At 44.7% G+C, this 24,031-nt stretch overlaps 1 protein-coding gene and 1 pseudogene across 1 annotated transcript; both read right to left on the reverse strand.

Moving 5' to 3' along the window:
- Nucleotides 1-1,240: 1,240 nt before the first annotated feature.
- Nucleotides 1,241-11,652, reverse strand: MLEC (malectin). Its single transcript, XM_040350079.1, has 5 exons — nucleotides 11,241-11,652; nucleotides 7,594-7,772; nucleotides 7,282-7,458; nucleotides 5,194-5,251; nucleotides 1,241-3,645 (listed from the first exon to the last, which is right to left on the reverse strand). The coding sequence occupies exons 1-5, from the start codon at nucleotides 11,425-11,427 to the stop codon at nucleotides 3,419-3,421; spliced, it is 828 nt and encodes a 275-aa protein (XP_040206013.1). The 5' UTR covers nucleotides 11,428-11,652; the 3' UTR covers nucleotides 1,241-3,418.
- An 11,505-nt stretch (nucleotides 11,653-23,157) lies between these two features.
- Nucleotides 23,158-23,264, reverse strand: LOC120925134 (annotated as a pseudogene).
- Between the last annotated feature and the right edge of the window lie 767 nt (nucleotides 23,265-24,031).

A 24,031-nucleotide genomic window follows, 5' to 3' on the forward strand; every position in this document is an offset into this window, starting at 1 on the left:
CGCTCCTGAGTCCAGCATTCGGCGCCCATTAACACATCATTGGATTTAATTAACAGCAGCGGGAGCCAATGGCTGGGCTGCTATGAAGCTATCCAATCAAGAGCCCGAGAACCCCAGGCAGAGGAAGCACGCTTTTCCACTGGGTGAAATTCCAGGGCTCAGGCAAGTAAAAACGGGGGGGGGGGGGGGGGCAGTCTCTTCCAGGTGCATACGATGGTTTACAACCCCCTTTAAACCACTTCAATACCATGCACTTACACCCCCATCCTACCCAAGCCAATTTTCAGCTTTCTGCGCCGTTTAAAATGCACTGTACCCAAACAGATTTTTTATAATTTTTTTCCAGCAAATAGAGCTTTCTTTTTAGTGGTATTTGATCACCTTTTTTTGCTATAAAAAATAAAATATTTTTTTTTCAATTTTCTTCCCGTTATAACATTTTGTAAATAACGACATTTTCTCCTTCACTGAAAAGGCAGCACTAATAGGCTGCAATGATGGGTACTTATGGGTGGCACTGCTGGGCATTGATACATGGCACCGATATGCATCCCTGGTGGCGATGGCAGGAATTTTGGGTGGGCACTGGTTGTGAGCTGCCTAGGCACAGATTCCCTGGTGGCATTTCCCTGGTGGTCCTGGGTGGGCATCCGAGGGGGGCTGTGCTGATAACTATCAGCACAGACCCCCCCTGTCAGGAGAGCAGCCGATCGGCTCTTCCTGTTTACATTGTGATCAGCCTCTGGAGGCTCTTTACCGAGATCGGTGTGTCAGCCTGACACACCGCACCACTCACCCCCATGGCCACGCAGCGGCCATTATCCTGCTTGATGTCATATGACATCCAGTCAGGATAACTGAACCACCACCCAGCCATCATTTTGCTATAGGCTGGGTGGGAAGTGGTTAAGCTGCCTAGCTAGTTTATCAGCTTTGTCTTTGTAAACAGTCAATACCTGTGTAAACCAGAATTTCAATAGGCAGTTAGCCCAAACCAGACAAAAAGGAGAAAACAAAACAAAAAAAAACCCACACACACACACCTGAACAAAAACAAGACAAGATGGCAACTCTGTCCTCAAATTAACCACCTAGCTCTTTTGTTTTCTGTGGAATCCTATTTTAACCCCCCCCCCCCCAACCAAACAAAAAAGAAACACACGCATACACACACACACACACACACACACACACACACACACCTGTATGCATTGCATTTGTCCAGCAAAAAAACAAAGAATTAAAAAGGCAATAAAACATTTTTATTTGATATTGCAAGAAAAACAGGTTCAAAGCAGAACTATATCCCCGCCTCTAAAGAAATGGTTCTTGAGGAACAAAAAAAACAAACAAAAAACACATTGAAAATCAATATGGGATTATATGGAGCCCAGAAACCGTACCATGTTTTCTCATTTGGTACCTGAACATAATAAAAAAAAAATAAAAAAAAGAAGGGACCAGTGATCCATTCATCACAACTCATCTCCCACACAGTATTAAGATATTACATTTTACGAGGCCAAACGAAAATGGTTCCATTGTGCTATATTAAGCACGGATCACACTGGAAATTTCTGACCCAACCCATACATTTCAAGTTATCAGAGAAAAAAGGTAGTACCTACTGTGTATCAATCCCATGATCAAGCATGTAAAGGTTTAAAAAAAAAAAAAAAAAAAAGTTGCTCAGACCATAAAACAGCACTTGATAATTATGTTTACAGACATTTTTGCAATAAGTAGCCTGCTGTCCAGAGACCATAGGTGAAAAGTAACACTATGGTAAAACTAAAAACATTGAAAGTTATTAATATCAAGCAGTATTTTATGGGTGAAGACCAGACTAAACTCTGGATCTTTTGGCAGCATAAGAATAAGACTCTTTTTTCCCCAGTGGATGCTAGATTAGATTGTATTCCAGAACAGCAGCAGCATGAAAAAGGTCTGAGATTTAGAACCACATTCTGCTACAATTCTCAGATCTGATGCGGATGGACCTAGGAGCTGGATTTATTACCCAGTCATGTCCAAGTAATGCATCAAAACACCAGCTAGAAATAGGCTGACAGCATTTCATCAGCACCACATAGGAGAAGCACTTATCTGAACTTGAGTATTCCTTCATTGCACTGTTCAGTCTATATTGCTCCGCAAGCATTAAATGACATTGGCATATGTGAAGTTCACATGACTCAAATCTTGTACCATAAAACTATCTTTAAAAAGGCATTTGACCTTAAGATCTTAAGCTTGCACTCAGCTTTAAGCCAAAAGAAAGTCTGAACACCCCACCACACAAAAAGGCAAATTAAAAAGGCAATCAACAAAAGAGAAAAAAAAAAAAAAAAAAAAAAAACAAACACACAACATATCAAGGCAGCAAAAACAGTGCCCTCCAAACAAGTCCTGGTCCAGGAAATTCCTGGTTATATGTGCTATACCGGCAGTCTGGACGATCACCAACTAAACTAATCTTTGAAAGTGCTGCAGAAATAAACAAACTGCAGGCTCTGGTGCAATTAGTACAAACCATTTCCACGTTTCCCAGCAGCATGGTGTTAAATGGCAATTTGAGAGGCAAACAAATCCTTCATACTAGAACAGGCAGTGGCTGATGTATAAAAGGAGTGCTTAAAATATTTTGCTGGAATTATTCAATAAGGAGGAGAAAAAAAAAAAAGGGGGGGGGCACAGGCTTCATAACCGTTAGCCTGTGGACTCTTAAGCGGGTGAAACAATACAATTCTTAATGGGTCACTTCATGACTGTAAATTGTGTGCAACATAGATCAAGTTACCAAAACAGTCTTCCCAAAAGCCGATGTTCTCCATTTTATTACAGCAAGAAGCCTAGCTGCTTTGAGGAAGTTGTCACACACTAAACAGGATTAATAAAGAGATTTAAGTCAAATTCCTGACCCCAGACAAAAACACACACATACATCAGACAAGATACAGCTTAACAATGTTGTCTGGTGATGTAGAAAACCGAAACCCAGTGACCGTTTACATCAAGAAACAGAGTATGCACAAACAGTACCCTGAAAAAAAGTCCCACGTTCATCTTGTAGGTTGCAACTTGTGAAGCCATAGTTCAAAGAGCGCCTCCATCTCAGGGAGTTCAAATAAGTCTTGCTCAGTTCTCTTATGAATGTTACCATATTAGGTACTTAAAACTCACTCAGGACCACATACCTGAACATTTGGCAGAATTGTCTAGTATTTAGCTGCTCCGTAACCATTTATCATAGGTCATATTATTGTGGTACAATGATCTGCTGCTTGTTTAGGGTCACCAATCCCCTCTAGTTTTAGAGAAGGAGATTTTCTGCTTCATCGCTGTAGTTTATGAAAAATTACTGAAAAAAAAAAAAAGCAAACTAGAAAAAGAAAAACATAAGTTGGCACCCGGCCTCCTATAGCCGGCATAGGCAGAAGAGTGTGGGGATAAACACTCCAAAGGCCACCAAGATTGGAAACATGAGGCTGCTGTTGTCTGAGGCATATGGGTTAGGAGTGCGAGGACCAGACTGCACACGGTTCTTGTTGCTTTGCTTTCTTGTACTTGGGCCTTCATCCTCTTCATCTTCTTCCTCCTCTTCCTTCTTCTCCAGGCCAGGATGAGGCTGCAGTTTTGGTACCTCTGCAAGAGAGAGAATTTAGGATGAGGATTTGCTGTGCAAACAGATTCTGTCAAACAAATGCGAGAGCTGAGAGGCAATGTAATAGAGAAGGAGGTCCGGGAGTGCGGCGCCGCCCAAGTCGGCCGGGCACTTCAGGACCTGCCAGGACAACTTATGACGGGAGGAGCCCCATACAAATGTGTTGAGGATGGCCTCCATGGCCTTGAATATGCGCGGGGGGAAGGTACAGGGGGGCTTGCCAGAGAACGTAGAGCAATTTGGGGAGAAGGATCATCTTGACCAAGTTGATGCGGCCCATCACCCCAAGGGGGAGACGGGACCAGACTTGTGTCTTTAGTTTTAGCAGCGCAAATAGGGGTTCCACATTAAGGGTAGCATAGTCAAAGAGGGACCTAGAGACCGTGACGCCAAGGTATTTTATAGTGCTGGCTCTAACAAGGGGGAGGGAAGCCTGGTCAGCAGTGGGAGCATCAATGTCTAAGGGGGGAATTTGGGATTTGGTCCAGTTTATCCGGAGTCCCAAGTACGACCCGAAATCCGTGATAACTTGGAGAGCTGTCTGGAACGAGGGCCCCAGATTCTGTCAAACAGTGAGTGAAGAAAAGCCTGGAGGAAGAAAAAAAAATAAAATAAAAATAAAAAGCACAGAAAAAAAAAATGCATGAGTGCACACAGCAGCTGCATGCTTCTTTAGGAAGAAGGTGCTCTGGTCAGAAAAGACCAAAAGCTAAAGTTTTGGCCTAAAAGCAAAATGCTATGTATGTAGGAAAACGAACACTGCACATCATCCTGAACACACCATCCCCACTGTGAAACATGGTGGTGGCAGCATCATGTTGTGGGGATGCTTTTCTTTAGCAGGGACAGATAAGCTGGTCAGAGTTGATAGGAAGATGGATGGAGCCAAATACAGGGCAATCTTAGAAGAAAACCTGTTGGAGTCTGCAAAAGACTCGAGACTGGGGCAAGAGGTTCACCTTCCAGCAGGACAAGGACCCTAAACATACAGCCAGAGCCATTATATCTTCCACTGACAGCGATGATGGGGTACCATTACCCCATCATTGCTAACAGTGGAAGATGTAATGCCCCGTTGTTGGTGTCAGTGGATAGGATATTGCCCCTTATCATTGGCAGGAATAGTGCCCCACTAATACCAACGACGGGGCACTACACCTCTTACTGATCACAAACCTTGAGGCCATGTTTATTCTCACTGATGCTGGGCCCGGGACATTTTTCGCCCTCACTTGCAACAATCCATTCCCCCTAAAGTTTAAAGGACAATAGTACACTAGCCCTTTGAAAATTTGGGAGACCCACATTCTAGAGGGTGAAGATCGGCTTTAAAGCCGAGTCAAATGCACCCATAAATGAACTCTGAATGAGCTTAATACAGTCTTGAATTGATTTTGATGACACAAGCCAAAAGCCCATAGACACAGATCCTTACTTAGCATTTTCCCTGCAAACAAGATATTAGCTGCACTAATGATATACACTGGGGACTATGGAATATTTAAAACAGAAATAGCCATGTAACTCACCATCAATTGTTCCTTTCATGAGGTAAAGCGCACATACTTTGGGGTTATCGTAATATCCCTGAAATAAAAATTAGTACCGTTTAATATTATTTTCCCATAGTTTGATACATTAAGGCATTCATATCCGACAACTATGCTAATGAAAATGTAGTGTTGCCCACAGCAACAAACTTTTAACTGTCATTTCTCCAGTAGAAAATACAGAGATTCTGAAGAAAAGTTCTTCTTTAGTGCATACACGGGCCCTAATGCCATTTGATTTATTTAAAAAAAGCATATTCTTTATGAAAATAACTTTTTACATATCTGACCATCCAATGCTGTGACAGGGTTTCATACCGGGCAACCTCCTCTAGTTCAGCAAGTGAGTTTTTCTCAACCTCATCCAGACCGGGATCCTGGAGTTCTTGATCATGTGACTACATTGACGTGGTCAGCGAGGTACCCAAATGCATGCCTACATTTTTTGACGTACACATGCCACATCATAGCATCACACTTTCCTCCTTGTCCAATCAAAGAATGCTTTGCATTCAATGCGAAAAGGCAAAGCATTGATTGGCGCTGGTACCAAGCGGCTGACCTCCTGTTTTAGGAATGCAGAAGGGAAGCTGCTTGGCACAGGAAGCCAGTGGGGGGGAATCACTGTACTATTGGTGCCTACTGGATTGATTTCCAGTTTCCTCAGGGATGCCACAGGACCAATGCAACTATGTAAAAATTTCCTTACCTGAAATTCTTCTTCAAAGAAGGGAAAGTAGGAAACAATTAGAGTTCTGCTTTAAATTTGGTGGTAAATAGATAAAAAAAAAAAAGTATCACTTTAATGGGGATGGTTCTACTATTAGCAGCTCATTTAGCTAAAAACAAAACAAAAAGGGGACAAGGATTTTAATATCGCTTTAAAAGCATTATTAAACTCAAATGTTTTAAAAGCACTGACATTTGGGGACCTAGTGGTCTCTTCCGTCTTTAAAGCGAACTTCCTCCTAAAAGTAGAACTTTCACTTAGACGCTCCCCCTCCATTCCGGTGTCACATTTGGCACCTTTCAGGGGGAGGAGACCCATTTGACAGGTCCTCTTCCCCACTTGCATGAGAAGGGCCGCAGGACGATCTTCCAGAAGTTCAGTCTCCCTCCTTCCCCCGCCGCCGGGCCAAAAATGGTTTTGACAGGTGCCCCCCACTTCCAGTCGGATGAAGTTCGACCCAGGAAAGAAATTTGTTCTGTGTATGACCTGTCTTAACATTTAGGGATGTGGCACCCACCAGAGTATACCCATCGTAAATAATTGGCCTGCCTTAAAAAGGGACACTAAAGGTTCCCGGTTTTAAAAAATAAATAAAAAACAACAAACATGTTATACTTACCTCCACTGTGCAGCTCGTTTTGCACACAGTGGCCCTGATCCTGCTCTTCTGGGGTCCCTCGGCTCCTCCTTGCAATAACTAACCCCCTTCATAGGATCTCTCTCCCATGGGGGTTAGTTCTTGCGGGCGCGCTCCCGTGATACATACAACCGGCGGATATAGCCGTCGACTATCACTCGGCACCGCTCCTCGTAATTGAATGTGATTGACAGCAGCACAAGCCGATGGCTGCGCTGCCATCAATCCATCAAATCAACGGCGAGACTGAGTGGAGAAGAGGACATCGGGGGCAAGCGCAGAAGGTGAACGGGCTCAGGTAAGTAAAATGGGGGGGGGGGGGGGTGTCATTGCCAGTTTTTTTTAACGCATAGGATGAGTTAAGAGGGAAAAAAAAACCCAAACCTTTACAACCCCTTTAACATGACCAATTCAGGACTGGGTCCCAGAGATACATTGACTGCATTTGCCACAAGTACATTTTAAATTTGCTTGGAGTGGGGGGAAAAAAATAAAAAAAGAACCCAATATAAATAAAACAGGGCCATGAATGTCTGACAAGTTAGTCACAGAAAGAGAGAGAATAAGCTTTGGTAAAATAGTAATATGGTTGTGTTACTGTACATTAATGTTTTATATACAAAGTGCTGCTATCTTCTTTAATAGATCATAAAAGATCAATCATCTATGAACAGATCAGTAAAAGACAAGTTAATATTACCTTTACAAACTCGACATTGAGCTTCCCAGTAAAGGTGGAGACTTCCCCTTGTACACTCAGTTTACCCTTCCTGATGACAATAGGTACGATTTCATCATGTGCTGTACTGTGTCCCACACGGTCAAATATATCCAGGTCTTTTACCACAATATGGCCATTCACACGTACATCAAACACCTGAGGGTAGCGAAATGAAGAAATATGAGCTGTCACTTAGCGTTGCACACCTGCACAGACAAAATATTCCATCTGCTGGGCTCTCGTGTCACGCCTTCAACAGGAGGGGACAAGTAAGGAACACGACACCCTTACCTTCTGCTGGGACTGTGCAAAATAGACCTCTGCAAATTTTAACACCAAAACGTATTCTCCTTCTTCCCTTATCGGGATCTCGTATCCAAAGCTGTCCTCATTATAGCGCTCGGTCTGGTACAGAATCTGATCTTCAGTATTTGACCGTAAAATTGGCAATTTCAATCCATAGTCTGATGCTAAACAACAAAACAGGGAAAAATAATCAATCGTTCCGACACACAATTGAAAAAGGTCAATACACTAAAAAACACGAAGAGCACTTTCACACTGGGGCGGGTGTCGGTGGGTAAAGCGCCGCCATACCGTCCGCTAGCAGGGAGCTTTTAACCCTCGCTAACAGCCGAAAAAAGGTTTAAGCTTAAAAAAGGTTAAGCTTTGCCGGCGCTGCCCATTAATTTCAATGAGCAGGGGCGCTGTAGGAGCGGTGTATACACCACTCCTACAGCGCCTCAAAGATGCAGCTTGCAGGACTTTTTTTAGCGCCCCGTCAGTGCACCGCTCCAGTGTGAAAGCACTCGGGCTTTCACACTGGAGTGAGAGGAGAGGCGCTTTGCATGTGCTATTTTTAGCGCTATAGCGCCTGTAAATCGCCTCAGTGTGAAAGTAGCCTTAGAAACATTTCCAGTTCCTGACGCTAACCATCAGTATCAAAGATTGGCTTGTACAAGCAGAAAGACTGACAGGATGTGTGATCACCTGCTCCCAGCATGAATTACTATGGCCCGTTCGTTCCAGACATGAACTTCCTCTGATCATTGGTAAAGCACACTTCCTGTTTTGTAGAATGTTAAAGTAGTTGTAAACTCTTATCTACACCCAGTAAACTGACTGGCCTCAGGTGATACACAGAGATTAAACAAAGAACCAAGACTGTCAATCAGCTAAAAGTCCCTCCCCTGTCACCATTTTACTATTAGACTTAGGAAAACTTGTCAGTAGTGATTCATGCTGATAGAAAAAGGAACGAAGCAGTGGACAGAAATGGCACTTAGTGCTTTTAAAGCGGAGGTCCACCCAAAAGGGGAAGCTCCGCTTGTTTGCCTCCTCCCCACCTCGCTGCCACATCGGACACATTACGGAGGGGAGCGGGTACCTGGTTTTGACAGGTACCCGATCCCACTTTCTGGTGACTTCGCTGCGGCAAAGTCACCCAGGAAAGTTGGCCCCCCCCCCCCCCTTCTCTTTCCATGCATTTTTACCACTGCCCCATATGCACATCTAAATGAGGCCTATGGCTCCCCCCACACTTTACAACCAACTTTATACATTCATACCAAAACTATTATCAGGACACAACTATCTACAATCAATTTGTATCCAACCTGGCAGGCACTTGGACTACATTTTATTGATTGAACTGGGTGGACTTGTGTCCTTTTTTTAAACCAGACTAAGCAAGGCAACTTTCACACTGGGAAGCTTTACAGGCGTTTTAGCGCTAAAAATAGCGTTTTGTTACTCCAGTGCGAAAGCCGAGTGCTTTCACACTGGGGTGGTGCGCTTGCGGGACTCTAGGAAAAGTCCTGAAAGCAGCATCTTTGGAGCGGTGTATACACCGATACTAAAATCGCCCTGCCCATTGAAAGGAATGGGCAGCGGAGCTACACAAGCGGTATTAACCCAATTCTGCTGCTAGCGGGGGTTAAAAGTGCCCCGCCAGCACCGGAAAAGCACCGCTTAATCTAGAGGCGCTTTACTGCCGACGCTCTCACAGCCCCAGTGTGAAAGTAGCCTTTTAGGCCCCTTTCACACTGGGGCGGGAGGTGCGTGGCAGTAAAGCGCCGCTATTTTTAGCTGCACTTTACGGCGCTATTTGGCCGCTAGCGGGGAGGTTTTTATCCCCCGCTAGTGGCTGAGAAGGGGTTAAAACCACCCACAATGCACCTCTGCAGAGGCCCATTGCCGGCGGTATAGCCACGCTGTCCCATTGATTTCAATGGGCGGGAGCGGTATACACACCGCTCCTTCACCACCCCAAAGATGCAGCCAGCAGGACTTTTTTTCACGTCCTGCTAGCACAACGCTCCAGTGTGAAATCCCTGCAAACCGACCTGTAACCGCAGCTGCTGTTTCAGGTCAGTTTGCAGGCGCTATTTTTCAGAGGTTGACCGATATATCTGCCGATATTTGGCCGTTTTGGAGAAATCGGCCGATTTTCATCCAAATTAGTCCGAAATTTTACATGGCCACTAGCGGTGCCACGGATCCGGAGCTAGGCCGAAGCCGCAGCCTTTCCTGATGCTGTGACTGCGGCGGTAATCCACGGATTCGCAGATTGCCGCCGCAGTCACAGCATTAGGAAAGACCACGGCTTCGGCCTAGCTCCGGATCCGTGACACCATCCAGTGCCAATTAGTGCCACCTGCCAGTGCGATCCAGTGCCGCCTAAAGCCATCAGTGCCACCTGCCAATGCCAACCAGTTATAACTATTGCCACCCAATGCCAACTGCCAGTCAGTGCCACCTGTTAGTGCCACGTGCCATCTGCCAGTGCCAACCAGTGCCACCAGATGGTTACACGAGTAGCAAGCCCAAGGACACTTTCACACTGGTTCGCTTGAAAACTCCCAGTAAAAACACCCATGTGTTAATGGAGCGCTTTGGCTGTACTTTTCCTTTAAAGGACTCAAAAACGTTTAGGTCCCTTTCACACTGGGGCGTTTTTTGAGCGAAGCCTCATCTGCAATCCCAATGTGAAAGCCGAGTGCTTTCAGAGCCACTGCCAGCACCCGAAAAATGTTGGTAAAGCACCGCTAAGACCCTAACGTTTTAGAGCGTTTTTGCAGTGCCTCAGTGTGAAAGGGCAAGGCGTTTTTACAGCGCTTTTCAATGGAGAGGGGCGTTTTGGGAGCGTTTTTTCAGCGTCCAAAAGCTGCTGCTTGCAGGACTCAGTGTAAAGGGGTCCATTGAGATGCATGGAGAGTGTTTTAATAGCGCCATTAACGCTAAAACGCTGTAAAAACGCTTTGTGTGAAAGGGGTCTAAGTGAGGGTGTTTGAGGCTTCCCATTCATTTCAATGGAGGAGCGCTTTTTTCCCCCAGCTCATCAAACATGCTGCAAGCAGGATTTTTCTCTCCGCCATAAAAGCGCCCTGCCCCCACTGTGAAAACACCAATTGATTTTTAAAGGGAAGCAATTTTTGCCACAAAAGCGCTTGAAAAATCCTCATGGTGACCACGCACACTCTTCAATCGTTTTATCTGATCGATATGCGATTTAATCTAAAATGATGGAAACAGATTGAATAGTTAAAACTCCCCTTCGATCAGCCAGGGATGAAACGTATTGATCATTTGGCAGCACCAAGGTGGTATCAGTCATAAATTTGACTAATGTTGCCCAGTGGAATTTGATTAATAATCGATAGCTTTTCGATCTTATTTTCCACCGATTGATTAAATTCCACCTCCATGTGTTGCATATGTTGACTATAGATTGATTTTTCGGATCAGGATAAATCGATGAGAAAATGAATGGTGTTGGGCCTCCATAGGGTGTGAAATGGATCATTATTCAGGCGTGCTGCTGACAATGTAAGGCCAGTGCTGAGCTGTCACCTCCTGTCCCCGGGGGGAGGTTCCTGATCGCAGGGATCCCCCAGATCATGCTCCGATCACACCCCCTCCTGTCATCAGTCACTTACCTCTGCCTACTCTGCCCTCCAGCGGGTCCTTCCGGTAATGGATGCCGTGCACGTCCACATGAGCATCGCCCCCGGCATTGACAGCATAGATCACCTTGTCCTCCAGGCCGGCTCCTTGTGCGATGAGCGTAGCGAGCAGACAGCAGAGCAGAGCGGCCGCTGGGGCCCATGTCACCGGAGAGGGCATGTTTCCGCCTGACACTGGACTAACGAGAAAGCCGGACACTATCCCCTCACCGGACCCAGGCGGCTACCCCGCACTCCGCCGCCAACAGCCCGCACATTTCATTCACTCTCTCCTAAGCGACAGCCAAACATGATGCTGCCGGGCTTCAAACACTCATTGCGCCGAGCCTGACTCGCTCTCCTTTTCCGGCTTCTGATTGGTCAGAAGACACAGCGCAGGTTGGGCTTCGAAGAACACATAGAACACGTGTCCAATCCAAATGAAACGCCAGCTTCTAAGGCGGGGCCAAAGTAAGAAGTTTGTCTGAGCCGAGGAAACCGGTTGGTCCGGTTGCAGGGTGGCGGAAGTGAAGAGCGCTTCCGGGTAGAAATACCGTGTATGAGTTTTTATCGTTAGTTACTATATAAACAATTGACAATTCACCTCAGACCGGTCTGTCCGCCCGAGCAGAAAGCTGAAATGGCAGGAGTAGCAAGTCTCCTTGGCGCAATAAGGTCAACCAATCAGCGACCTCCAGCGCGGCCTCACGCTAGGCATTGTGGGACAGATTTAGTATACGGGATGCTGGCAGGCTGGAAGCCAGTCGCCATGACAACGACCCCGAGTGTGTACATACACGTGTACCATGTGCTTCTCCAGCTGGGAAACCTTGACAGCTGTGAATGCTGAATTCATTCATCTGCTGCAATGGAATCCATCCGTCTGGGAACAGATTCGTGGACATTGCCGCACAGCGATCAGGACATAAACATGGACCTGCACTCTTATTTTTATCAACATTCCTGCACAATAAAAGGGAAATATGTCTTTGTGATAGGATTGCCACCTCATCCCTTTAAAACCGATTACATATCAATTACACAGGTTCTGTGGCTGATTGAGGTGGTAAATTTAATAAGGCCACTTTCACACTGCAGACCGCCCGTGTTCGTGGTAAAGCGCCGCTTGTTTTATCGGTGCTGTGCAGGCGGTAGTGGGGTGCTTTTAACCCCAAAGAAAGGGTTAAAAGCACCGCTGCCAAAACTTTGGCAGCGCTGCTCATTGATTTCAGTGGGCAGGGTGTTTTAGAAGCCATGTATACCCCGCTCCCGCACCGCCCCAAAGATGCTACTTGCAGGACTTTTTTTCTCGTCCCTCGCCCCAGTGTGAAAGCACTCAGGCTCTCACTGGGGAGGCATGAGAGGCGCTATTTTTTTAGCACTAAAATGCCTGAAAAGCGCCTCAGTGTGAAAGTAGCCTTAGTGCCTTACCTGCATTAAATTAGCCGCAGATTGGTTCTAAAGGGATGAGGTGGCAAACCTACTTTGCGAAAAAACAAACATCTTTAGTTACCTTAGGGTTGCCACCTTATCCCTTTAGGCTGGTTTCATATTTTTTGTTGGAGCCGGTTCACATATCTCTGGGGAGACTGTGGAGCACATTGCACAGAAACGCTGTGTGTCTTTGGTTCAGTCTCAGGGCCAAATTTAGGCAAAGATTCCTGAACTATACCAGGCCACATGCCCTCAACATTGGGGGGTGGATGCTTTGGGGCAGGGGGGGGGCTCTGTGCCCCCCACCCCAAAACACCTTGCCCCCATGTTGATGAGGACAAGGGCCTCTTCCAGACAACCCTAGCCAGTGGTTTTCGGGTTCTGCGGGGGGCTTATTGGAATCTGGAAGCCCCCCTTTAAGAAGGGAGCCCCCAGATCCCATCCCCCCTTCTCTTTCCCACCGTCTCTTCCCGCTATCTTCTCCTTCCCGCCATCTCCTCAAGCTGTCTCTTCCCACTGTCTTCTCCTTCCAGCTGGCTCTTCCCGCTGTCTTCTCCTTCTCGCCATCTCTTCCTGAGAAACTGTCAAGCTGTCTCTTCCCGCTGCTGTCTTCTTCCTCTCAGCAGGTTACACGCTATTTTTTTTTAAAAGCCACTCTTGTTCTGTTGATGTCTTCATCTGTTTTGTTGTTGCCCACTCTCTGCCGACTCTTATATAGCAATGGAGCGTGGCCATCCAATGACATCACCCGGATAGCCCACCCCTTGTGACAATGGTTCGGGGGGGCACTCGCTCATCCCTTTCCTGACCTGGCAGGTGGCATGCTCGGATAAGGGTCTGGTATGGATTTGGGGGGGGACCCCACGCCATTTATTTTTTGAATGTTGGCGTGGAGGTCTCCTCCAAATCCATACTAAACCTGAAGGGGGGGGGGGACCCCACACAGTTTTTTTCCTCACATTTTTTTGCCAGCTATTTTTGACTCATCAGTTGTTAAGGATGCTGTGGCCGGCTTCCAGGCCCCCTGCTTAGCAACCAGCTACATACAGTGGTAAAATGAGAACTGCAAAACATATAAAAAATTGCATCAAAAATGCATCACTCGTGTTTCACACAGAGTGTCAGGAACACACTGCTACCAGATGGATGCGCACCTGCCAAGCTGGCCGAATTCCAATGGGTACCCACCAATCAAAATTTTTATGGGCACCCGCCAAGCTGGCCAGCGGCGTGTGCGTGGGAATATTCGCCAGACTTACAGGTGCACGCATTAGCCTGTACTTTGGCACCAATGGGCCTTTATAAGCACAGCAGCTGCATTAGTGCAATGCTTTCTGATCTACAGCTTACCCTGGGTCCTGATCTTGTGTCTGTATCTGATCCAGTTAGAAAGCTGGAGGAAGAGTGAATGGACTATGAGGGCACTGAATAGTCTATTGAGAACAAGCTGTCTGCCATGGTGGCAGATGGGACAAGTAACATGTTACACCCTAAATATGTATGTAACATGTTTTAATCCATGTAACATGTTTATCCTTCTTGATTGAATTTGATTCAACTATGAGTCAACGATGACCGAATACCATTTGTGACATTGCAACCAAATCCTGTAGAACATCACTAGAAGGATTAAGGCTACTACAATCTACTGGAAACCTACTTAGGTTATAAAAGGAACTATACTTATTTTTCCATTATACCCAGTATCACAGTTGGCTCTCTGCATTATTCGTCGGCAATATTAGTGTGCAACTCTGGTTAAGTTGATAGTTGACATGACTCATGTGATACCCTACACATGATCGCATGTCTCTTTTCAGCCTCATCCAGACAACTCTATTATCATACCGATCCACAGCCAAACTTCCCTCCCCCACCCCAAACTTGGTCCAGCCTTCTGTAAATAGCATCCATGTGGCCTCTATTAAGGGAATCCATACAGATTGTATGTTGATTCACCTAGACTTTTTTCCTTTAGAGGACTATATTATGCTCTTATTATAAGGGATACATATCACATATGGCTGAACCACACGTCCGGACCAGTGTTTTTGTTTTATGTCCAGTTATATATGTGTCCTGTTCGTCAAATATGTCCTTAGCCATTATTTTCCATAATGGTTATTTATTACTGCACTTTTATCTTTTTATATATTAACATTTTTTGATACTGGAATAAATACTAGATTTTGGATTATTCCTGTTTTTGATCATTAATTTGTTGCCAAAGTAACCTCTTTTGCTTTTCTTTTTTTGTTTGTGCCTATTGGTTACAGCAACAAACACCCTATGGGGTGTATGGTCTACTACATGCTCTCCATGTGAGCACATGTATATTAGTGGTTTAACTTGCCTTTCCCATTCCCCTATTCCCAAGTTTTCGTAACATGTTTTAAAGGCAAACTTATCCCTAAAACTCACCAAACTTGTTACAATTTGATGGTGTAAACTTGTCATGATAGTGACATAAAGGGCAGGGGGCAAGCAAGGCGGGGAGACACAGGCATGTGACACACACGGAAGTGTTGCATGTGAAAGATTCTTGCAGCACTTCTGAGAGTGAATGATCATTCAGCAAAGGTACTAATGGTAAGAATCACATGTAATTCCAGAGCTGATTTTAATTACAGTGTGTTATTAAGGTAACTGTGTCTTTTAAATAAAAAAATAACAAAAAAGTGTCTGTAAAGCATGTAAATTGAAATCTGTGAGAGGGTGAAAGCACTGCTTATCCTAAGAAAGACCACAAATACATCATGCCATTTGGCTTTGACTCTGGCCAAATAGCTCAGCTGTATAAAATCTGTGGTCACTTTTTGCATCAGTAATTTATTTTGTACAAATGACAGCAGGAAGGAAGACACATTAGGCAATGTCATTCCACTGAAGAAGTCAGTAGCATAGTAACAGCTTACCATGAAGATAAATGGAGTTCAAGACACAAATCTCTTTGGCAGAATTTCTACTGTTACAGAATAATGGTGCTGTTCATCCTCATTTCGCCAGATGAGTATCAAAACATCAAAAGAAGCACCTTCTTAGTTATAATGTTGAAAAGGGATTAATGTGACAAAATACCTGGTACACTCCCTACAGTGTAAAGATCTAAAGATAGTAGATGCTGAAGTTAAACAGATGTTGCAGTTACTCTAAATTCCACGTAAGTATGGATGCCACCAGCGTCACAAGCCTTATTTTAGTTCTGACGAACAAATGCAACATTTCAGAGCCAACAACACATCTCAAAAATTTGGGATGGGGCAACAAAAAGCTGGCAAAGTAAGTGGTACTAACAAAAAAGAGCTGGAAGAACTTCCTGCAACTAATTAGGTTTATTGACAATAAGTCAGTAACATGATTGGGTATAAAAAGGGCATCTTAGGACCCGTACACACGACCGAGTTTCTCGGCAGAATTCAGCCAGAAACTCGGTCGGAGCTGGATTCTGGCGAGAAACTCGGTCGTGTGTACACTTTTCAGCGAGGAACCCGCCGAGGAACTCGTCGGGCCGAAAAGAGAACATGTTCTCTATTTCCTCGTTGTTCAATGAGGAAAGTCGGCCCGCCGAGCTCCTCCGTGTGTACGGGGCCTTAGAGAGTCAGAGTGTCTCGGTAGTAAAGATGGGCAGAGGTTCACCAATCTGTGAAAAACTGCACTTATAAATTGTCGAAAAATTTCAGAATAATGTTCCTCAACGTAAATTGCAAAGACTTTAAATATATCATCATCTACAGTACATAATATCATCAAGAGATTCAGAGAATCTGGGGAAATCTCTGTGCACAAGGGACAAGGCCGAAACGTAATACTGGATGTCTGTGTTTTTCGGACCCTCAGACGGCACTGCATTAAAAACAGGCATGACTCAGTGATGAACCTCACTGCATGGGCTCAGGTGTTACCACCTCAGGTCCATGTTGGGACTCAGGCATGCTGTGACTTCAGCCTCGGGGACCACGCTGTGTTCCCAAGCTGTCCATCCAAGCGGAGGAAGCTTCTTAACGAAGAAAACCGGGGGAGGACCTGCCCTGGAGGAGACCAAGCAAGGCAAGCTGATGTCTCGGGATAGGCCTGGTGACCTCGTTAAAAAAGGGATCCACTATTCAATTTGTCTTACAGTCCGCCAGATCGGCTTTAAGGCTCTTTTGCTGTAAGGCAGGAAGTTTGGGACTAAAATCCTGTGGCAGAGGATTCCCTGACTATCCATCTTTTGTTCTCAGACGGTCTGTGGCAGAGACTGTTTCCATACTGTCCATGCATCATTCTGGCTGCTAGGCCATGTGAGAGGGGTCTATCCAGGTGAGCAATACCCACTCAGGAGTGAGTGGTGAATACTGGAACTTTAGATACTTTTTGTGCATTCTGTCCCGCGTACCTGAACCTTCCCCTTCTCTCTATACTCTCTACTTCCTTCACAAGTTTTATGCAGCAAAAATAAAACCTTATGCCGCGTACACACAACCGTTTTTCGGGTTCTAAAAATGCAGTTTTTAAGGGTCTAGAAAAAACGAAGTTTTTTCAACCCGATCATTAAAACGGCCTTGCCTACACATGATCGTGGGGAAAAAAATGCTCAAGCAAAGCGCGGTGACGTACAATGGCACTATAAAGGGGAAGTTCCATGCGGATGGCGCCACCCTTGGGGCTGCTTTAGCTGATTTAGTGTTAGTAAAAGACGATTCACGCTTTTCAGTCTGTTACTGTGCGATGAATGTGCTTTCTCCATTACGAACGGTAGTTTTATCAGAACGAGCGTTCCCGTCTCATAACTTGCTTCTGAGCATGTGCAGGTTTTTCACGTCGTTAAAGCTCACACAAGAGCATTTTTTACAACCTTAAAAACGTTGTGAAAAGATAGAGCATTTTCGAAATTTTTAATGCCCATTTTTTAGATCGTGAAAAATGCTCTGGAGCCCCCATACACGATCGTTTTTAATGACATAAAAAAAAACACATCATTTTTTAGAAACCTAAAAACGGTCGTGTGTACACGGCATAACAGTTGAAGGTTTTAAATCTTGTGTAGACATTGCAATTTCTACAGACTTTCTTCCTTGGACAACGAACTTAGAGGTTACGTGCAAAACCAGCAGCTCCTACAGGGGCAGTGCTACATAAGAAACCTCCTATGCTCAAAAAAATAATAAAACAAGAACAAAATGTGTATGTTTATAGTGTTGAAGATATTCACAGGGAAGTGCATACCTATACATATTATAATATATTAATCCCTGAAAAAAATGGGGAGGGGGGCAGCCTTCCCACAGACATGCACGCATGCACACAACCGTGTGCACAAAAAACATGCATGTATTAAAACACATAAAAAAAAAACTTTTGAAAGGGGTAACCTCCCCCTCAAAACTAAGCAATATCCCGGGAATTCATCCACCAAAAAACAAAACTATAATGACTCTATATAGGAGATATAAAAAAATATATATATCATGAGGAAACAAAGAAAAAAAAGACAAAAATCATAAGGAAGAACAACAGGAAAAGATTGCGCGAGATAACTAGATCACCACCCTGCTGAGAATCCTGGGATAAGACATGAAATGTTGCAGGGGCAATATCACTGTAGAGCTGGATCCTAGTTCCATTTTAAATCAGGTCAAGTGTTGCTCGAGTGGCTCTGAGCAGGTCTTCTTTGACTTGGTAACACACAAGGTGTAGTATAATATCCCTTGGAGGGTCTCCAGCTGGAGGCCAAGAGCGAAGTATGTGAATCACATTCAAATTTTATCCTGGGTGTATCAGGAGGCATATGAGTGAATGTCGTCCTGAAGGTCCATTACTTTGATACTCCTCGGATACTTGTTTCATTTTGTAGAATGTTTGGTGGGCCAGGGATTCTTGCAGAGCTGTTACCTCTTACAGAAGGTCGTTGTGAGTCAGTACACGTTCATTATGTTTAGTTTCCAATAGGGTTGTCCCGATACCACTTTTTTGAGACCGAGTACAAGTACCGATACTTTTTTTCAAGTACTCACCGATACCGAATACCGATACTTTTTTTTTAATGTCATGTGACAGTATTTTTTTTTTTTTTTTTTACATAATTTATATTTTTTACTATTTTTTTTTTTTTTTAGGGAGGGGGGGGGGATAGTGGATTGTCAGTGTGTGTTTTTTTTCTAATATTATTATTATTATTTACATTTTATTTTTTAAATTATTTATTGCAATTTTTATTTCTTTTTTTTTAATTAGCCCTGTTGGGGGGCTTTGGTGAGATATCAGGGGTCTTAACAAACCTCTGACATCTCCCCTTTAAGACAGAGAAAGGGACTAGGGACACAGATTCCCCAGTCCCTTTCTCAGCTGCACTGGAAATGAATGGACAGGAGACAGAGGCTCCTATCCATTCATTAACTGAAGCATCGTAAACACAGTATACAATGCTCAGTCATATGAATGGACAGAGTCAGTGATCACTGACTCTGTTCATTCAGAAAAGGTAGGAGCCGGGTTTAGCGGCTCCTACCGCCGCTCTCCATCCTGACAGAGGGCCGGAGGAGGACACGGAGGGGGGAAGCAGCGGCACGGAGGGGGGACACAGATCACGGAGGGGGGAAGCAGCGGCACGGAGGGGGAGAGCAAAACAGAGGGACGGCAGCAGCACGGAGGGGGGAGAACAAAGGACGGCAGCGGCACGGAGGTGGAGAGCAAAACAGAGGGCGGCACGGAGGGGGAGAACAAAGGACGGCAGCGGCATGGAGGGGGGAACAGAGGACGGCAGCGGCACAGAGGGGGAGAACAAAGGACGGCAGCGGCACGGAGGGGGAGAACAGAGGACGGCAGCGGCACGGAGGGGGGGGCAGAGGACAGCAGCGGCACGGAGGGGGAGAGCAGAACGGCAGCGGCACGGAGGTGGGACACAGGAGCATGGAGGGAGAGTCAGGTATCGGTAAAGTATCGGAGCATTTTCCCCGAGTACAAGTACTTGGGGAAATGCTTGGTATCGGTACCGATACTAGTATCGGTATCGGGACAACCCTAGTTTCTAGCATATCTGTTTGCTCATCCAGTTCTGCATTCTGATGAATAAGAGATTACCCGGCTTAGATACTTCCATTTTCATAGTATTTGAGATCCTGTGCTGATGCTGGATCTCATGGCAACTCTAGAAAAAAAGGCTCTTATTTTGGGATGAAGCAGCAATTAAAGGGGTTGAAAAGCTTTGTGTTTTTTCACCTTAATGCATCCTATGGAGAGAGCTTCCCAGAGGGCATTAGCTCTTGCAAAGAGGAGCTGAGACAGCCGCCGTGGGACACCAGAAGAGGACGTTCGGGGCCACTCTGTGCAAAACGAACTGCACAGTGGAGGTAAGTATGACATGTTTGTTATTTTTATAAAAAAACATGAACCTTTAGTGTCCGTTTAAGTTGATGAACACTTCCTTGTTATAGAAAAGGTAGGTCTGGCATGGTTAAGATCACTTGCCCAGTTATAATTTTTAAAACTGTCTAAAATATACATTAAACTTAGTGAATAGATTACATAATATAATATAGTGAAGGAAACAAATGAATTCTTGATTGTTGTTGCAGCCTAGTATATATTGCATAATGTCTCTACAAATGTTCTGTTTCTATTTCCAGTCCTTCCAGAAACAGAGATCTATAGCTAAGATTATTGAGATTCACAGATAATCCTTCAGTGAAAGTCTCTGCTAATGAGATAATCCTATTAGTGAGTCTGTTAATGGGATCATCTCTCAGTAACTAAGTGAGTTACTGAGTAAGTGAGTATATTGATAGCAGATTCTGTGGTATACTGGGATTTTCTTGAATCACTGTATAGTCAGAATTTTTGACAAAGCCTAAGTTAAGTCAAAAAATCGTAAAAAGAAAAAGGCACAACGAACATTACTTCCATTCAGTGTTATGTGTCCCTTTGCCGCTGGCTGAAATTTTAGTTGAAATCTTCTGTCCTCTGATTGCCCTTCATACCTGCCATTGCAATCTTCTGGTAATGCCGGGGTTAATTGAACCATAGGATCTGTCATAGACACTTGTCCTACTATTGCATTACCTTTCTGACCCCCTCTCTTCATTTCCCAAAAGCTGTTCTTTAGCTTCTATAAATGAAAAGTGATCTATGAATGGAGATGGTGGACCTTTCATTCATTTTCCTTTCCTCCTTTCAAAGATCTCGTTTCATTTATGGAAATGAATGAAAAGTGATCTATGAATGGAGATGGTGGACCTTTCATTCATTTTCCTTTCCGCCTTTCAAAGATCTCGTTTCATTTATGGAAATCGTGGTACAGCTTCTATTAATGGAGGAGTAAGGTGAAAAAGGCAGGCATAGTTGGCACTCTTGAAGGCTCGGTTCAGACATTTGTTTTTTTTAGTGCTTTTTGCAGAAACGCACTACAGTTCATTTAACATGGTTTCCTATGGGATACATTCATATCTATGCTTTTTTCAGCCACTATGTTTTTGAAATGGGTTGGGGACTGTATAACGCAAAACTGTGCCTTTCTTGCTTTTTTGGTGCAATCAAATTCAATGGAGAAACTGCAAAAAATCATATAGTGTGTTTTTGCCATGATTTTACCACGTTTTGCATTTTTTCATCTGCCCAAAACAACAAATTGGCCAAAAAATTAAAAAAAAAATCAAAATGCGTGTCCAAAAACACACTGCAAAATTCACTGTAGAATGCATCAAACACAACCTGCATTGGTGTGAATCGAACCAAAGAGTGCAAATGACAGGTCCCTCAGCATTATTTACTCTGCTGAAACAGAAAATTGTTGGGGTTTGGCAGGATGGAAGCCATCAGTACAGCGGACATGTTTCATTGACTATAAGTAATGTAGGGATTGATTTTTTTAAAATGATTTTTTACTGAACGTGGCTTTAGAGTAAGATTTTCTTTGGGGGGTTTAGGGCCTTCCTATATTATCTGTATCATGTCCTATATAAGTATGTGCATATAGCTGTTTCTACAAATATTTAGCAAAATACTATCCAAGCATTGATTAGTCAAATATCACAGGGGGTCATAATATTCTTGCTGAATCATAAATAAGATTTATTTTCCAACTTCTTTCATAAATTCACGCTGCCTGTTGCTTATAATATGTTATCATATGGCAGAACCTCAGATATCTATCCTACAATTGATCTGTTGGTCTGCAGCTGCCTTGGTCCTCAATGTTGGTGTACTTGGCAGCACAGGTCAACTACTTTTGCTACTGCCCCTACAGCTTTCCCTTTCCATCAAGCCATGAAGGAGAGAGAAGAAACCACTGTTGCTGATGGTCTGTGTGTGTGTAGCCTAAGGAAGCCTCGCCCATCACCCAGGGAAAGCTGAAATGCTGTGTATCCTGGGAAGGATAAAGCCTGCTTGGAAGAAGCCATGAACTACGGGGGAAGAAGCCCCCAGGGGGACTGAGCCTGTGCTGCAGATGGGATCTGGAATCTACAGATCCCAAAAAAACGTGCAGACGGGTGCAACGTCAAGTGGTCCTCCTGTGAAAAAGGACCCAAACCCTGATCCCCCGGGGGGGTTAGGCTCCAGACGGGGACTGAGGTACTGTGGTTCGAGCAACCAAAGCCAACACGGACCCAACTCCCTTGGAGGGACTGCCAAAACAGAACCCTCCCAGTACTAGGTGGGGCTCCCCCGAAGGGAGACCCCATGAGAGCCGGCGAACTAAGCCAGAAGGCCATGTCCACCAACTCCCAAGACATTCAGGGCTGGCCCAAGTACCGGCACCCTACTAATCATACAGTGAACAAATAACGTGCACAAACGAAAAAAGACAAAAACATGACAAACATAGGCAATTAATTAAATAAAGTGGGGGAAAGGGATAGTGGAGAGGATAGTGAAAGAAGTGGTCATTGTGTTATACAATGACCAGGCCCTCCGGCCAGGAAAAAAAAATTCCTCCGGTCCTAGCCAAAAGGCCCGGCTCAGGAGGCAGGTGCTAAAAATAGTGTGTATCTGGTGTAGTGACCGTGGTATCTTTAAATCAAAGTGACCCTCACTCACAGTGATTCTCAGATACCCCTGGACTGCCACTCCAGGGGCACATGCACCATAGGCTTTTCGATCCAAATCCAACCCCCCGACCGGCCAGTGCAGCCCTCCACCCCTGCCAGCTAGAGAGCCCTTCAAGGTTTTCTTAGGGAGAACTGCCGCTCCAGTTAGCAGCTTCCACCAATACTAGCCCTTCCAGACCCCCCGTCAACCCAGAGGATTTGCATGGTCCTACCCCGTCGCATCCCAGGGCATTACCAGCTCCTCCTACCGAATCGCTAACAGAGATAGTACTTACACCAGCCAGCCAGAAGGCCAGACTAGAACTCGGCAGAAAGACCAGACCAAGTGCAGCACCCATCCTCACCAGGAGCACCCTTCCAGATGGCTCAGACTCAACCATAGGCCGGCCCCCAGTATCTGTCGGGCAGCACGGCGTAGTCCCTGCTGAAACCATCCTTCCAGGTGCAATGACATCATTGGATTGCATCCACCCTCCCCATGTAGGAGGTGCTTCAGCGCTCCTCTGAAAACTGATAAGAACAGATACTACACTTGATCTTAGCCAAAAGGCCGAGAAGCGATCAGCAGCAATAATCGCGCCCCAGTTTGAACATTATTCTTTACGATACTGCCACTGCGCAAAGCTACCATTAGTGTGGGAGAAAGTGTCGCATTACTGTGTTTAGTTACAGTCATAACCAGCGGACATGTCCGATTAGGTGTACTAACCATCCGACGGACATGTTTCCAGCGGACAAGTTTCTTAGCTTGCTAAGAAACTTTTGTCCGCTGGAAACCTGTCCGCTAGGCCGTACACACGGTCGGACATGTCCGCGGAAACTGGTCCGCGGACCAGTTTCAGCGGACATGTTCGACCGTGTGTACGCGGCCTTAAGGGTGTTTGAAGACACGCTTTTGGTTCGTTTGGGAAGATTGGTGTCCTTCACTATTTTCTTTGGAATCACCTGAATATACCTTGGAAGTTAACCCTTTACATGGACTTTCACTAATAGATTTTGAATGGGACTTTGCTTTAGTTTTTCATTCACTACACTTAATTTTCTTTTTTTGCTTCTTTTCTTTTTATTGAGTGTTTTTTATTATCACATTTATCTTCATTTTTCACTGACCATTGTGATTGTCAATCTCGATTCAGGGTTTTATTAACTATTTTTCATGTATTTATTTATCATTTACACTTAGCGCTGCACTCCTTTGAAATGTATCCTTATCTAAGTTTGTTGTATTCAACTTAAAGGATCACTAAAGGAATTTTTTTTTTAGCTAAATAGCTTCCTTTACCTTACTGCAGTACTGGTTTCATGTCCTTATTGTTCGTTTTTGCTTTG

Source organism: Rana temporaria, chromosome 1, assembly GCF_905171775.1.
Source record: "Rana temporaria chromosome 1, aRanTem1.1, whole genome shotgun sequence".
NCBI lineage: Eukaryota > Metazoa > Chordata > Amphibia > Anura > Ranidae > Rana > Rana temporaria.

Coding starts and splice junctions, on each gene's coding strand:
- MLEC (XM_040350079.1), bottom strand. CDS start 11,427: ATGCCCTCTCCGGTGACATGGGCCCCAGCGGCCGCTCTGCTCTGCTGT. Junction 7,773..11,240: donor GGAGGGCAGAGTAGGCAGAG/GTAAGTGACTGA, acceptor TTTGTTGTTTAG/CATCAGACTATGGATTGAAA. Junction 5,252..7,281: donor TCAATGTCGAGTTTGTAAAG/GTAATATTAACT, acceptor TTTTTATTTCAG/GGATATTACGATAACCCCAA.